The sequence below is a fragment of the Microtus ochrogaster genome, chromosome 4 (genome assembly GCF_000317375.1).
Source record: "Microtus ochrogaster isolate Prairie Vole_2 chromosome 4, MicOch1.0, whole genome shotgun sequence".
NCBI classification, from domain to species: domain Eukaryota; kingdom Metazoa; phylum Chordata; class Mammalia; order Rodentia; family Cricetidae; genus Microtus; species Microtus ochrogaster.
The window spans coordinates 83,176,718-83,194,208 of NC_022011.1; the positions used below are offsets into that span (position 1 = coordinate 83,176,718).

General features: G+C 47.4%; 1 protein-coding gene across 1 annotated transcript; it reads right to left on the bottom strand.

The window, feature by feature from the left end:
- Positions 1–2,467: 2,467 nt before the first annotated feature.
- Positions 2,468–14,178, bottom strand: Chrna1 (cholinergic receptor nicotinic alpha 1 subunit). The gene is made up of 9 exons (XM_005346582.2): positions 14,136–14,178; positions 10,609–10,754; positions 10,440–10,484; positions 9,619–9,728; positions 7,850–8,045; positions 6,871–7,108; positions 4,450–4,673; positions 3,077–3,316; positions 2,468–2,766 (listed from the first exon to the last, which is right to left on the bottom strand). Exons 1-9 carry the CDS (start codon positions 14,176–14,178, stop codon positions 2,635–2,637), a joined length of 1,374 nt encoding a protein of 457 aa, XP_005346639.1. The 3' UTR covers positions 2,468–2,634.
- Positions 14,179–17,491: the final 3,313 nt, after the last annotated feature.

Sequence of the window (17,491 nt, forward strand, 5' to 3'; positions counted from 1 at the left end):
ATACCAAAGGATTTTTAATTAAATCTTGTTATTTGTGCATATTTTATTTTCCTGTATAACATTTTTCAAGCAAAAAGTGGTCATGATGGAAAAAGTTTTAAGAATTAGATCAATTGATAAAATGCTTGTTTTGGAGCCATGTAGACATGAGTAGGAGCCCCAAAACCCATGTCAACAAAATTGTGTGTGGCGGTGCGGGCTGAGAAAGGGGAGATGGCAGATCCTGGAGCCAGCTGCCTTGCCAGCCTAGCCTTCTTGCCGCGTTCCAGGCTTTATCTCAGAACAGACAAACAAAACAACAGCAACAAAACACAGTGGATGGCTCCTGAGACCTGAACACAGACACACAAACCCCTCGTGTCTATGTCCATTTTGTTCATCTGTGGTGAGCACCTAGATTGCCTTCTCGTGGCTTGCTCTTTAAGGCACATTCTCAGACAAATAAGTACAAGCTTTTCCTTCTGATGAGCCTTTGGTGACCCTGGGAGTAACTTTGGAGAAGCCGCCAATTGTTTTCCGTTTAAAATGCGAGCCTTTGGGATGGAAGCGCCCAGCACTGCTACAGGGGTGATGGGCGTCCTTTGGAGAAGGAGATTGAAGCCACCTGGGCTCTGACTGGCCTTCGGGGGGGGGGGGTGCCCTTTATGGCTCTCCCTGGGGCTGACTGTGGTCAGATGTGCTTGTGAGCCAAAGGCCTTTCCTCACTCCAGAGCTGCCCTGTTTTTCAGGGGAAGAACTGCCACAGAGAAGTCATTCTCCAGACTTCGCAAGAGGTCATGATGTGTGTGGACATTTCTGGTTCCGTTCATAGGACTTGAACTCCAAACGTGATTGGCATAAGGACCGAAGGAAAAGCCAGGAAGTTTCAGTGGGAAGGCAGAATGTGGGAGGACATCAACACCAGCGTGCCCAACACCACAGTGCCCAACACCAGCGTGCCCAACACCACAGCCCAGAGTGACAGAACAGCTTAGATCAAGCCAAGCTTGGCCGGGACAGGGAGCAGGTGACAGGGTCAGCTGGGAGTTGTTTTAGCATATTTTTTTCCTTTAAAAAATATTTATTTATGAGTGCTCTTTCTGTATGTGTGCCCGCATGCCACAAGAGGGCATGAGATCCCGCTATAGATGATTGTGAGGCCTTGGTTCAGAGCCCCTGGAAGAACAGCCAATGCTCTTAACCACTGGGTCATCTCTCCAACCTTGCTTTAGAACCTTAAGGACTGGGTTCGGATTCCAGTTTTTCTCCTTCTAGTTGGAGCAGAGCTTACTTTTCCTCAAATTCACTTTTTTTTCACTTGTAAAATAGGGGCATTACTGATATTGTGTGAAATTATTTGGATAAAATAAATTTATAGAGGTCAGATGAGTCTCACAATATCACAGAGCCTGCTCTTCATCGGTTCTGAGAACAAACTCCCAGGATCCTGCTAGACTGGGCAAGTTTGGGCTCCATGCTCACTTGGATTTGCAAGTCTCTGGGTGCAATCCCAAACATCCTTCCAAAAAGGCCTTTCTAACAAAAACCATTTAAGAAACTTTTCTCCTCCTCCTGATATCAAAAATCTACTTTAAATCATGAGGGGTTTTTTGGTATCATTTGCATATTGATGGCCCTAAGATTACCTTTGGGGCAGGGAAATGGGTTTGCAGGTAAAAGTTATTATGGCTGCACAAACCTAAAGACCTAAATTCAGTCTTAGAACCTGTGTTAGGAGCTGGAGCTGGCTGGGTGCATCTGTGACCCCAGCACTGGTGGGGTGGGAAGTGTCAAGAGAAGACTCTGCCCCCCACTCCTATCCCTGGAAGCTTGCTTCGAGTATGTAACACAGCAGCAGAAATAACAAGAGAAACTCTGCCTCAAATGAATGGGAAGATGAGAACCAGTCCCTAAAAGTTGTCCTCTGTTTCTTCCATGTGTCAAGTACACACACACACACACACACACACACACACACACACACACACTTTTCCTCTGTGTCCACATCAAATGCTTTGTCTTTGGGGGATCTGGTAGGCAGGTTTTCCTAGTAGGTATGAAGCCATGTGTCTAAGTAAAGGATTCTCTATGCTTTAAAAATAATAATTAACAGGGCTGGAGAAATGACTCAGGGGTTAAGAACACTGGTTGCTCTTCCAGAGGACCTGGGTTCAGTTCCCAGGTTCTACATGGTGGCTCACAACCATCTGTAATTCCAGATCCAGGGCATCAGATGCCCTCTTCTGACCTACATGGGCACCAGGCATGTGTGTGGCATACAGACATACATGCAGACAAAACACCTACACATGTACAATCTTTAAAGAAAAGAAAACAAAAACAATTAACAATGATAATACAAGAGAAAACCTTCAGTATCCAAGCAAAACTCTCTGAGCAGTCACTTAAAAAGGAACTCTTTTTTTTTGAAGGCTCACTTTTATTTACTACAAAGGGTTCACTCTTTAAGAAGATCCATGGGGTTGGAAGAGAAACAAAGGGGAAATACTTCAAGACCATAGCCTGTAAACAGAGATCACTACTATTAATAGGACGTGTAGAACACTGCGTGTTTGGTAAGTGTGGAAGTATTAAAGAACTTCTTCTTTCCCAGTGCTGGTTGGGGCTGGGGCAGAGGTAGGTTCAACCTTCTGCTCATCCTTGCTGGTGTAACTCAATGAGCCGACCTGCAAACACAGCCAGTGTCCCGATGAGACATACCAGCATAAAGACTCCAAGGAGAATGTGGTCCATCACCATGGCAACATACTTCCATTCCTCTGATGCCTGGGAGGGAAAAGAGCATGAGACAGGAATCCCTTAAGATGGGACACAGGCTCATAGCATCCCCGACTGGCCTGGCCTTCAGTATGCAAATCTCCAAGCCTTAACACTTGAGGCTGATATTTTGATCTTTAGATTTTGTGGAATTGTTTTCCACCAAAGTGAGTTACTAGAATGGCCTAGAAGCAGTCAGCACAGCACTTCTGAGGACAGTAACTGGAGGTTGAAGCCAATTCACTGGTCATGCCAAACCCACCTGTCACACTCGTGCATTTGATTATTTAAGCCCCGAGGTGTGAACTGGAAAGCTTACATTATTGGACTCCTGGTCTGACTTCATGGTCTCCGCGATGTACTTAACACCCTCGATGGCACTTTTCACCTCTGGGTGCCTGATCAGGGGAGAGTGGAAGCCCACAGGTGGAGGCCCCGGCTTCCCGGAAATGTCAGAGATGTCTATGTCTTCTGTAAAAATCTTTTTCTCTTGCTTATCTCTGGATGGTCTTTTCATTGTGGAGAAAAACATAACGTTTGGGATAGTGTCGATAAAAACCTAACATAAAGAAGAGATCCACTGCATGAGACTTCTTGTCAACATTTCAAGAACCACCATCTTTGAGTTAGAAGTGTAATCTTGGACAAATCACTCAGCATCTCCAGACCTCACCCTCCCTGTCCTTAAAACCGAAAGATTGCACTACAGGTCAAGAATAGTCTCCTGGCTGTGACTACAGCTATGATTCTGTAATGTGAGCAGCTTGCCACTGGAGGGAGCCTTTGTGCAGCCACCTCCGCTGCATTACCTACCAGACTGCAGCCAACAGAAAGTGTGTTCCCAGGAACCTAGATTATAGACCGGTCCTGCAGCCTTAAGCATGTAAACGTTTAGCCCACAGAATAGAATAACTTGACTGTTTTCTTCTGCGTTTTGTTCCTGATGTTACACATGACAGAATTATCTAACAGGGACAAGTTTGTGTCCTCCAGAAAGCCTACACGGTGAGCCACGATTACTGACACTATTGTCCTACAGTTAAGTGTCTGTATGACGCTTATAAAAAGTGGGCATATTTGGCTCAGTGGTCCAGTGCTTGTCAAGAATGTTCGGGGCCCTGAGTTCCATCCCCAGCATGATTACAAAATTAATTGATTGAAATAAAAAGACACATGTTTATTTGCGAGCACACACTCTCGTCAGGGCTCTCCTCCCTCTCTCCTCCTTATTCTATTCTCAACAGATGAGAAGTTGAGTTCTCAACAGATGAGAAGCACACCAATACAAATCTTAAGACTGTCCTTCCCTGGCGTGGTGGCGCACACCTTTAATCCCAGGACTCATGAGGCAGAGACAGGTAGATCTCTGTCAGTCTGGGAATAGCCTGGTCTACAGAGTGAGTTCCAGGGCAGCTGGGACTACACAACAATCCTGTCTTGAAAAACCAAAACCAATCAACAAAACAAGCAAAATAAATAAAGAATGTCCAAGCAATAAGACAGGGATCTATTCATTTCTAATCAGAGATTTCATAAGGTTGAGCAGGCTTTACCCATTTACTCTTCTCTGTCCAGGAAGGCTACCTGTACCCACAAAAACTGCTCCAGGTTCCTAAGTCCAAGAAGGACTTTCAGTCCTACATATTGTCGTTGGTCCTACTGGAGGGGAGACCTGCGGCCCTCAACACTCACCTTCCGCACCCACTCAGGCATGATGTGTGTGCTGGGCGAGCGGTGGTGCGTATTGATGACAATGACGGTGATAATGATGGACGCAATGACGAACACCATGGTGAACAGCATGTACTTCCCGATCAAAGGCACGGCACTGGAGGTGGACGGGATCAGCTCCACAATGACCAGAAGGAACACAGTGAGGGACAGCAAGACAGAGATACTCAGCGTCATCTTCTCCCCTAAAAAGACAAAAGGAAGAAATGCTACAACCATCCCTTCCTGGAACCCCAAGACTTCACAGAGTGTGGGCTGTGCTTGGATAGGAGACCATTAAGGAGATAATTAAGGCAAAACGAGAGTGGGGAGGGGGATTATTGGCGTCACAGCAAGGGGGACTGTGGACACGGATCCGCACAGGGAGGACCATGTGAGAACATGGAGAAGGTGGCCTCTGATAGGCTGGGAGATTGGCCTGAGATGGACGAAGCCCATTGGCTCCCTGCTCTCAGTTTGAGTTTTCAGAGCTAAGAAGACAGAAGCTGGTATTGTTTAGAACACCCCATCTGTGAATTCCCATCAAGGCCGTTCTTATACCCTCATCTGCCACCAAAGTCCAAGGTGAAGAAACGTGGCCGGCATGGTCTCAAGGGTTAATTTGGGGGCTTCTTTCCTGTGTGACCGCAGCGTCTTAACTCTACTGACAGCATCGAGCAGCCGGTGTTTCCACTCCATCTTGCCAAGCAGTGAATTTCATGGCCTAAACTCTTCTTTTTTGTTGAGACTCAGAAAAACGGGGGATTCTGGGCTGGCAAGCCAGACAAAGGTGGGAGTGTGGCTGAACCTCAGACTAGTTCTCTTGTTAGCCAGCAGGTGGCTGGGCAGCCCAGAAATACACTTCTCTCAGTGTGAAGCAAGCTGCAAGGCCAAGCTGAAAAAGAGACCAAATCTGCCAATGAGGAGCAGCCTTCAGGATGCCCGGGACTCTGGACCCCTGCCTCCCCTCATCTTGTGACTTTTCACACATTTCTCGGTTTGTTTTACTTTTCATAGTAAGGATCCCCTTAAGTCCCTGTCTTTTTCCTGCAGGCCCGAGTCTCAGAAGTCCTGGCTGAGCAGGCAGCAAGAAGGGTGGTGGGGTGCTATAGAGAACCTTGGGCTGCTCTTGTTGGGATCCCTGGGGGGTCTCTCCTATTGCCCTGCCTGCTGTTACTGTGGTCTTCTTCGTATGTGATCTTCCAGATGGGAGATGGACAGTCAGCCTTCTGTACCTGCAGATTTTGCAAGGATTCAATCAAACTCAGATTGGAGAAATTCAGGAAAATTGAACCATATCTATACTGCACATATGCAGGCTTTTCTGTCACTGTCTTCCAGACAATGCAGCATGGTAACTATTTGTGTAGCCTTTACAGCTTATCAGAAAATAATTTTAAGTCTCAAAGGTTGTGCAGAAATTCCATGTGACTGCAATGCCATTTTATATGAGGAACCTAAGCATCCTTGGATTCCAGGACCTGCGGGCATCCTAGAACAGGTTTCTTGTGACTCCTGAGGAGCAACTAAATAAGGAAGACACAGAGTAAAACAGGGAATCCTCAGTTCTGCCCCCAAGAAGTTAGAATTATAAATATTAAGTTACCATTATTTACCATTTCTTATCTAGTTATACAATTTAGTTATGTACTAAGTAGTCATAACTCTTCTGTTATATGATCATAATTCAGCATTTATAGATGCTAATTAGTTTGCATATTGCTTTGTCAGCATTTTTCTGCTTGCTTTCAGAAGTTTCATTTGCTTGGGAAGCTGGAAATATTTATTTGCACTTACTTGTTCAGAAAGAAATATGGGAGGCAAGAGAGAGGGCTCAGCAGTCAAGAGCGCTGGCTGCTCCGTCCCAGTGCCCACATTAAAGCTCACAACCATCTAGAACTCCGGTTCCAGGGGAACGGATGTTCTCTTTTGGCCATTAGCATCAGGCACACACATGTAGCATACAGACACACATGTAGGCATAATACTCACACACATAAAAATAAATAAGTAGAAATACGGGGGTGTGCCGTGTGGTGGTGGCACATGCCTTTAATCCCAGCACTCGGGAGGCAGAGGCAGGTGGATCTCTGTGAGTTCGAGGCCAGCCTGGTCTATACAGGGAGTTCCAGGACAGGCTCCAAAGCTATAAGGGTGTGTGGGGCTGGAGAGATGGATGAATGGTCAAGAGCACTTGTTGCTTTTCCAGGGAAACTGAGTTCGGTTCCTGCTATGAGCTCTAACTGGTATCACACAGCCACTTGGTGACTGTCCTTCTGCACCCTGCCCACAGCAACGACGAGCTGGGTCCCTGTGCCTCTGTTAGCACACAGTTATTCCTGGCTCCCCCTAAAATAGCAGCGCAAGCTCCATAGCAGCTGTAGTCATGGCAACCGCACTCACCTGAGTCTGTGGGCAGGTAGAACACCAGGCTGGTTAGGAAGGAGAAGAGCAGGCAGGGAATGATGACGTTGACGATGAAGTAGAGGGGCAGGCGCTGCATGACGAAGTGGTAGGTGATGTCCAGGTATGGGGTGTTGGGGCAGCAGGAGTAAAACACCCAGTGCTTCCAGCCCCTGGCTTCCTTGATCACCCACTCCCCGCTCTCCATGAAGTTACTCAGGTCCGGCTGGTCACTTTCCTGAGAAACAAAACAAGGTTTGCAGAGCCCTGCTCCATCACCCCGAGGAGGGGCAGTGACATGGCAGCCGTATCCCATTCGGAGGGTCACTTCTCTAAGAGTGATGCTGGGCCCCTGTTTCGGGGTAATAGGTTTATTTCCTATAGCATGTGTTATATGATAAGTTAGGGTTATTCATTTTGGCTCTACAAATCTCAAATCTCCGTGAAACTTTAAAATACTGATCCTGGGGATGGAGAGATGGCTCAGAGGTTATGGACACTGGCTGCTCTTCCAGAGGACCCGAGTTAAATTTCTAGCAACCACATGGGTGCTCAAAACCATCTGTAATGAGACCTGACACCCTCTTCTGGTCTGCAGTCAGACATTCAAGCAGAACGCTACATACATAATAAACAAACAAACACATAATAAATAAATAAATAAATAAATAAATAAATAAATAAATAAATAAATTAATAAATGCCCTGAGTCCCGCTCGACTCATTCATCAGAATTCTTGAGACAACACACAGCAAAGGGAATTCTTGCTTAGTTCTCCGGGGCATCGGGAACCTTGGCACTCTGTTGAAAGCCATACAACTAGATGCATCTCTAGCTGAGAGGAGGGCCTGGAGCTTATCGTTGGCCCCCAACACTTATCTTACCACACTGATGATCTGGATCAGCTGTAGGCCCACCCTGGATACGTGGGTGGTCCTATTCTTGAAACCTGCTTCATCCCTGGAGGCCACCACCTACCGGGTTGATGGCCACCACAGAGCCATCATAGGTCCAGGTGCCCAGCTTCATGCTGCAATTCTGCTCATCGAAGGGAAAATGGGTGACAATGATCTCACAGTAGCTTTTGTAGATGGCTGGAGGTGTCCAGGTGATATGGCCGGTGTAGTCCAGGAGCACCTTGGTGAATTTGACAATGGCAAAGTCGCCATCTGCACTACGGTTGGGATGAGAGAGAAAAATGGCTCCAATCTTGCCTTCTAGTCTACTGCAGGGCTCCCTAAATTTCTCTTATAAGAAGCCACCCTGGAGTAATGGTCAAAAACCCCACATTCTTAAGTATAACCAGGTACTTAAGTGATTACACCGTTCCAGCGGCTGGGATTAAGACAGTCTGGGCTACATAGGAAGACCTACTCTCTCTCCGTCAGTCAATGAACCAATGAAAGAAAGAATACAAATTCCTGAGCACTGAGCAAGCCCCAATTAAGATATCAAAGGAAGAACGTAGGAATCTACAGGCATCGGGGACCAACAGGTGACATGGGCCCCTTGCACCTCAGTGACCCCTTTCCAGCCCCCAGAGACCCTCGCAATGTGAGCCCCCATCTGCGCACTTTGAGAGCAGACTGGAAAATCTGGAAATTTAAAATAAAACACTCCTAGTAGCTGAACACTGTGGGGGAGGACTGTGCTCTCCTGACGGTTGTTCAGAACTTGGTGGGCGGGACACAAACTCAGATGCCTTCTGGCCAGCAGGGGAGGGGCCGTTGGAGCTGAGAGAGAAGGGCACAGAGCCCCCAGCCACCCAGGGAAGCCATGGGAGTCTGAAGACCCAGCGTGGCCACATAGCTCAGAAGCTGAAAACGTAGGTCTTTAAAAATATCAAAACGTCCATTTCCTCTAGTTCTGAGGATTCCGTATAAGGATTTCACGGATCAGACAAATCCTCTGCTACTGAGCTGCATCCCCCCCCCCCAGCCTTTTTTTTAGCCATGGAGGTGCCCCTTATGGAACTGTAGAGAGAACGAGAACTCCCTGGGTTCTCAGGGAAGAGAAGGCTCTGCTTCCATCAGCATCTCTGTACAGAAGCGCACCGCCTTCAGTTGGGGGAATTTGGGTCAAGCTGGAATCCCAGCTATAGCTGGGCGGCGTGTGGTAGATGCTGGGAGGTCCGCCAGAGGGCATCATTTTCATCCACCGCCTCTACCGGGAAATCAGCGGTGTGTGTGGGAGCAGGCTGCAAATCCTCTAGCTGACTGCGCATGCTCCTGTTCCTGCCTTGGAAGGATGCTCTTTGAAATGAATATTCCCTGACAAATGAAGGGCATATGATAATGAACGTGTCATTAATTAACGTGTCTTGAATCGCATTATAATTTCTCTGTGGCAGGGCCCCATGGATGGCAACCTAGGCATCCGGGTATTGCCGCTGGGATGGCATTCAAGAGGTGATGAATAAGACCCCCTGGGAGTTGAGACCCATTTGGTGGCGGGGGGGGGGGGGGGGGGGGTATTTGATTCCAAGAAACTCAGAGACGGAAGTCCAGGTGATTCGGATGGCTGCCACACGCCCCACTGCGGCTCTCCGGGATTAATGTCCCCACCCACAGCCCTGATTCAATTTGGCTCCCATAATTGTTTCTATTCATAACATGGGACGCCATATGGCACCCCTCTCCTGTCAACGTGGCTCTGATTTTAAGGGTTATTTAATGCAGACGGTGGGGAAAGGCAGGTGGCAGTTTTTCTGAGGAGACACTTGGCGCACCCTTCAAGGCTTTGCTTACTTGTTATAGAGAACGACGTCCGGCCGCCAGATCTTTTCCGAGGGGACGTGGATTTTTTTCACCCCACCATAGTCGTCTGGATTCCATTTCAAGTTGCAATCTACCCATTGCTAGAAAGGGAGACATGTCCCTAATTAGACCGCGGAACCAGCGTCCTATCTAGAGAGATTCAGAGTCCCGATGGACCCGCAAGCTTTAGGGAAGCCATGCCACAGGCTGAGTTCTGTTTCGGTGGAATTCACTCTTGCTAGCGCTAGCCCTAGCCCGTAATTCAGATGGGCCCCTAGTTGTATCGTTACAAAGAAACAAAGTTAAAACCAGTTCATTAGGTAAGCCCCAGTCCAATGGCCTTATAAAAAGAGGAAATTTAAACACAAACACACACACCAAATTCACAGAGCGAATGTGTTAGCGAACATAACAACAGCTATCTACAAGCCTCGTAGAAACTTCAGAAATAAATTCCCCCTCAGTCCTCGGAAGGAAGCAACTCCAATGACACATTGACTTTGGAACATCTGGAACATCTGCCTCCAGAACAGCACAATGATAAATCCCTGTCGTTGAAGCCTTCTAGTTTGTATTCCTTGGCTACAGCCTCCCCAGCAGATGAGCCCACGCAGAGACCAACAAACACAAAGAGAAAACTCAAATCAAACAGGACATTAGGACATGCCAGGTATATATGCTCCCCGCGTCCCAAGGGACCCACTTCCAACATTTTTGTATTCGATCCTCTTTCCTAGATTGATTTCATCCGGGCCCAGGTTTGATTTTAGGTGAATAAGAGCAACATAAAGGCAGTTACCCGGTTGCGTTACCTGTTTCAGACGGATGTTGGTGGTCACAATCTGATTGACTTCATCCTGTAAACAAAGAAGCCCCCTCTTTAGGGAATGCACAGGGAAGCTAAGCTAAGGGAAGAGAATCCAGTGTGAGGGTGGGTGCCACACAGTGGGTGCCACAGGGAACCCCCAGCACCCATCTTACCACATTGATGAGCTGGATCAGCTGCAGGCCCACGGTGACCTGGACAATCTCCCGGTGGTCCTCCACTGGCCGTACCACACTGCTGTAGTCTTCAAATAGCTTTGCCACCAGACGCGTCTCATGCTCGGAGCCCAGAACCAGGCCAGCTGGGCAGCAAAGGACACATATCTTGTCAGATACTGTTTCCCAGCTTTGTACATTCTCGCCAGGGCTAGAGGCATAGCTGGGTAACGAAGGGCACACAGAGCCCCTGTCAAAGGCAGCGCCCCCTCCCAAACACAGCTGCCGGTGTGGTCCCTTACCCAGAAACAGTTGGGTGGGATAACACATGCTCTTTCGATAGGTGACCTTACTTAATGCAGCCCCTGGTCATATCACGTTTTCCAGGAGACCACCCAGAAAACACACACACACACACACACACACACACACACACACACACGAAGGCTAGCATGGGCGTTTTAGAGTCTGGATATGGTCTAAGACAACCTTGGACTGACTGACCTCCTATTTCAGGATGCTATGGACAGTATAAAGTGCGTGCTGGTTTACAACCTCCAGGCTGGCCACAGTGAACTAAAAGGAAAGTACTAAGTGTTGGCAAAGTTATAGAAAACTCGAAACCTCACATACTGTTGGTGAGAATATGGTATTTTGAGGTCCTCAACAATCTAAACCCGGAGTTGCTATATGATCCAGCAAGTTCACTGCTGAGTGTACACCCAAAGAACAACCAAACTATGTGTTATACTCAGACGGTGGAAACAGTCCCATGTGTCTTTAACAGGTAAAGGGATGGATGAATTGTGGTACAAAGAATGGAATATTATCCCAGCACTCAGGAGGCAGAGGCAAGCAGATCTCTGTGAGTTCGAGGCCAGCCTGGTCTATAAAGGGAGTTCCAGGACAGGCTCCAAAGGCACAGAGAAACCCTGTCTCGAAAAACCAAAAAAAAAAAAAAAAGAATGGAATATTATTAAATCATAAGAAGGGTATGAAGTGAAGATACTGTTGCAACGTGGATACACCTTAAAAACATTCAGCTAGTGCAAACAGGTGTCAAGGGTATTGCTGCTGGGACATCTGGACCGGTAAATTCATGGTGGTGGAAAGACAGACGACTGGGAGAACAGGGCCACTTAATGGTGCCGGGGTGTCCTCTGGAGACAACCAAAGAGTTCCAGAGCTAGGCAATAATGATAATATTGAACTGAGCTGTGTACTTTAAATGCTGAAATAGTCCAGTTTACACATGCATGTTTTACCTGAGTTTTCACAGAGCACTGCTGGTAGAGCCGTGTGCCAGTTAAGACAGAGGGAAAACTAAATCACAAACCCCCTGTGCTTTGATGACTCGGGTTAAGACTTCTAAGTCTTAACATACACAGTTCTGTATGTCCTATGTCTGATGTGTGATTTACCTCTGTATGCTGTTATTACCACTGATAAATAAAGGAACTGCTTTGAGCCTATAATAGAACAGGACAGAACAAAAGTAGGCGGGGGAAAACTAAACTGAATGCTGGGAGAAAGAAGGGCAGAGTCAGAGAGAAGCCATGTAGTCCTGCTGGAGAGGGACGCCAGAACTTTAGCTGGAAAGCCACAACCTCCAGTTCAACAAGGAGGCAGGGTTTGTGGTATACAGTTGGGACAAGGTAGCGATCTCAGTGGGAACAGCTCCATAGGGGAGCAGGCTTCAGGCCATAACCTCCAGTGGGGGGAAAACGATGGTAGGCATTTCTGCACACACGTTCACATTCACACATGCTCCAGAGGGAGGCTTTGCCATCTCGCTCCAAGCCTTGCCCTAGGGAAGCTTTCCTCTTCCTCCTCTGGGATGTCTGGCACGGTCCTGCCTGAGTCAACAGCACACATTCACCCAGGACTTCACCCACTCAGGGCGAAGTCGTCTGTTTCCCACAGACTACACATGGGAATCAACACAGGAAACTTCAAGTTTGACCAAAATACATAGCACACCCTTCTCTGAGCAGCTGCATCTGAATTTGTTGTCCTGAGAGAGCTGGTAGGTATTTTTTAGAAGCATGGCACTTGCGGATTTTCACTAAGGGGGCTGAAGAGATGGCTCAGAAGTTAAAAGCACTTGCTGCTCTTGCAGGGGACCTAATTTGTTCCCAGTGCCCACAGGGTGGCTCGTAACTATGTGTGATTCCAGTTCCAAGGACTCTGATGTCCTCTTCTGACCTCTCTAGTCACTAGGAACATGTGGTACACATCCATGTTGGTAAAACATTCAGACATACAAATTTTAAAAAAAAAATCTTTTAAATCTTTTAAAAATGAATTTTCCCTGAGTGTGGTGTTTGCAAACACACACATACTGAACCCGATTTGGTTGGCTCAGTTTCAAATTCCACAGGCTTTAATTGATCTGAGTTTAGATATTTTCCCTAAGTTTGCTATTGAAAGTGAGTATGTATTTGCACAAGCTCTTTGCCCTTACGTGGAAGGCCTGTGTTGATTAGAGCCGTTTAGAGAAGGGAGCTGTGGGGCACCTTGGCCTCCTTGCTCCTTGGCAGGATGATGTCATCAGGAAACATTCACAGGAAGCAATCAACACGCATCTCCTGTTTCCCTCTACCGGAAGTCTGGGTCTCAGATACTGTTTCAGCTGCTGGGATGTGACACATTCCAGAGCAGAGAGGAGGTCAAGGGCTGTGCAAGGTTTCATAAGTCCAACTCAAACGAAAGCAGACATATTAGTGAGGTCCTTAAAGAAGGGGGTGGGGCGAGAGGGTGGCAGCTGCGCCTTTATATGGACTTAAAAAAAACTCTGAAGTTGGAAAAAAAAATGACAAAACCTGTTCTCTGTAGAGACAGTTTAAACCTACACTGATGAACAGGTTTCCCTTCCCGGCACCTGTAGCTGCCAATCAATTCCCTTCATTCTCAGACAGCTTCTAGAGCCACAAAAGTCCTGTGAATGTCGTTATTTGTGACGCTACATTGTTGGTGAGTTCCAACACGCCATAACCTACAGAAGTTCACACCTCAAACCATGCGATCAAGTTACCAAAAAAAAAAAAAAGTAAAAAAATAAAATAATCAAAAATAAATAGATAAGACTTAAGTAAGTTTATGATTTTGTATTGGGACACGTTCCTAGGTATCTTTGAGCACATGCAGCCCTCAGGTTGTGTGTTGCGCATGCCTTCTAGGGGGTTGAACGTGAAGGCAGTGCCCGTTGTCTACCGGTGGCCCAGACCATACAAGTAATGCCAGGATGTTCACGTGGCTGCGTCTGGGACCAGGCAATAATAGAGCAACCAGGATATTTTGCTCGTGGCCTCTGACTAAACAGCTCCCACTTTAACCAGGTAAACAAGCTAAAAATCCAGGAGTCCCCTCGAACCAATGTCTAGAAATGACTGGTCGTGAAGCCTATGGCTGGTGTGTCTGCATCCTGTGTTCCCATCAAAGAAGTAAGACTGAGGTTTGGGAGTGGGGTGGGGGGGGAGTTAGCACTTCAGACACAAAGCAGGGACCCCATCCCCAGGAGCACTTACCGGAGCAGAGGCCTAGCAGAAGGAGGAACGCTGGGAGCTCCATGGGCTGTGGGCACTGGTGTGGCCTCCAGCAGCCAGCTGCCTGCCCTGCGCCCTGGCACTCTGTCTGGAGCTCAGCTGCCGGCGCTGGAAGCCAGCTGACTCTGCGGCTATTGCCTTACACCACCTGTGTGCGTGTGTGACAGCTGAGCTGCCCACAGCCCCAAGGCCCAGTGAGCCACTCAGGGGCCTTGGGCTGCAGTTGCACCTCGCTTTAAGGGAGCATTATAGTCATGCTGGGTGTAACTACACAAACGCCCACATGTATCATGAGTTGGACACTCTGTGCTGAAGATCAATTTCTGACCCTCACACATGCTAGCTAAATATAGGCGAAATAAGAATAGCAAAAAAAAAAAAAACCCCAAAAACAAAACTCTATCCCTGGATGACATCCCCAGCCTTACATATGGGGTTTTGAAATTACATTTCTTTGCTTGTTTGCTTATCTATCTATCTATCTATCTATCTATCTATCTATCTATCTATCTATCTATCTATCTATCTATCTATCTGAGGGTAGTGGTGGGTATACCCTGGTGCCTGTGTAGGTAGGATAACTATTTTCAGAGGTTGGTTTTCCTATTATATGGGTCCTGGGGATCAAACCCAGGTCATCAGGCTTGGTGGCAAGCACCTTTCCTTGCTGAGCCATCTTGCTCGCCCAGGAGTCATTATTAACGGAAAACCTTGTGCATGAATCAGTGGAGGTCATGGGTTTGAGTGGACGCCAGTTTGTGTAAGCGTCCTTAATCATGCAGGTGCACACTCCCTAAACAAGAATGCAGTTCTGTGTCACAGGCAGGCTGAGCAGGCCTCCCATCTTCTGCGCCTGCCCGAGTTTGGGGAGACTGGTTGCTGTTGAGTTAACAGCTGGAGATGTCCGTATATGATCATAGCAGCTTCTAGCAAAGACAGCTTTCCTGAGAATTGGTTTCCTGGGGCCCCAAGTGGGCTGCCCCTCCTTATCTCTGGGTCAGGCAGAAAGAACCTAGCCCACCCAGAGCTGTTAGCTGAACCCACCGCAGTTTCCTGTGTCCTATTATTACAGCAGGGCACTTCGTGGGAACAGGCGTACCGCCCCAGTGGCGGTTGTTCCAGATTTCGGCTTCCTGCTGTCCCTTCTCAATCTGCCCTCCCTTGGGGAACACAGAGGGCAGAGTAGTTCAACTTTTCAAGCCCTTTGCTTAGAAGATCCCTAAAAACAAGATTGGCTCAGCAGTGAGCAGCTAGCAATGGTTCACTTTCAGAAAGCAGTCCTTTGATGACATCCTGCCTGTTCCCTGCACCTCCTACTTCCTACAGGGATTGATTCCTGAACAAAGTCACTCACCTTGAGCCTGAGGACAGCATCTGGTCACATCGTCCCATTCCACAGAGTCCAAACAAACAGATGAGGGACATGCAGAGAGGAGAGAGCTGAAAGCCTGCTTTATGTTTTTCTGTTTAAATAATAGGATATCAGATTCTGGGAGGAAGAAGGCAGAGTCAGAAGGACACCGTGGATCTGCCACCAGAGATATGGTGAAACTTTGCTGGTAGGCCACGACTTTGTGGTGATATACAGATTTACAGAAATGGGTTAAATTAAGATGTAGGAGCTAGCCAATAAGAAGCTAGAGCTAATGGGCCAAGCAATGATTTAAATAATATGGTTTCTGTGTGGTTATTTTGGGGCTAAGCTAGCTGGGCAGCAGGACGAACAAACGGGCCCTCCTCCTACACTAGAGATTATCTTTAACCACATGGTCCCAATGCAAAGGATCAAATTGTCCATTAATCACCTCTTGTTACTGAACAAATAAACCCTAGAATTTCTACAGCTGTACACAATAAATATTTTGCTTTCACTCATGAAATTCTGAGTGGAGAGAAGGTGGTGGGGGCCCACCTCCACACAGTCACTCGAGGATTCAGGATGTTCCAAGCAAAGCTAAGGCTGCTGTGGGGTGGCATCCATCCCCCCAGAGGCAAGAAGGGCAAGATATCGCTGCTGGGCAGTCTGTGGGCACAGGAGAATCTCCCTGGGACTAACTGGCTTTAATTAGCAAGTTGGCACAAGGCAGTGGTGAGGTAGACAAGAAAGAAATCTGGAAATTCGGAACCTTTTGCTTTGAATTCCAAAGAGTAAGGGTTAACATGGAGAGAACTTCCAGCCACAGCCGCTCTTGTAGACTTCTCACTGAAGAAGGCGAGGGACGGGTGGGTAACTCAGAGAGCTTGCCTGGCAAGCACTGGGCTCCATCTCCATCAATGAATGCATACATGCATGCATGAACAGGGCCAATGAAACGGCTCAGCTCAATCCCCAGATCCACATGGAGGAAAGAGAACATTGACTCCTGCAAGTTGTCTTCAGACCTTCATCTCTGTGCTATGGCATGAGTCGGTTAAAAATGAAAAGAAACAGTTTAAATAAATAAAGCCAAGATTGGATAAGGTCAAAGGAATGATCATAGGTAAAGAAGAAAATGAACCTTCAAAGGTTAGGAGGACGTGAGGACGTCGCGATGAAGCCTAGGAAGGAGGAAGCCAGAGGCAGGGAAACGAGGTCCAGTTCTGGTGCCTGGAGGAGGAAAGAGCAGGGAGGAGGAAGCCAGAGGCAGGGGAAATGAGGCCCAGTTCTGGGTACCTAGAGGAGGAAAGAGCAGGGAGGAGGAAGCCAGAGGCAGGGAAACGAGGAGGAAGGGTCCTCTGTGGCTGTGTTAACACTGCTGACGGAGACAGCGCGACATGAGTGTGGGACTTAGCAATATGGAGGCCACAGGGCACTCTGACATCCACAAGATTCTGGCCAGGGTGGATTTCACAGGGACACCTCTGCAAAGGGTGACAAGGATGAGGTGGGAGCCAGTAGGGACACAGAGGAAAACTTTGCGGGGGGAGAAATCACAGTATGTGTGCATGAACGTCACAGCAATCCAGCAGCAGCGACAGTGGAGCTGGGAGCAGAAGAGAGACATAAAAATGTTTCTGGAAGTGTGAGATTTATTACTGTAACTTGCAAAATAAGCAATGAATTCTCATCCTGTTCAAACAGGGGAATTCTACTTTTTCATGTCCAATGGCTTTAGAATATTCTTTTTCCTTTTGAGTATACCATAATTTGCTTAAGCAACTCTTTATCCTTGGGTATGTGGGCAGCTTTCTTTCTTTCTATTTATTTATTATTTATTTACTTATTTTTGGCAGCTTTTTTTACATTCCTTGTGCATTAGCTTGTATACAGCAGCAGGCAGTTCTGGCCCTCCTTTCCTGATGGATGCTTAGGATGCACGCACCAAAGCAGAAGTACTTATGTAGTAACTTCAGTGCAT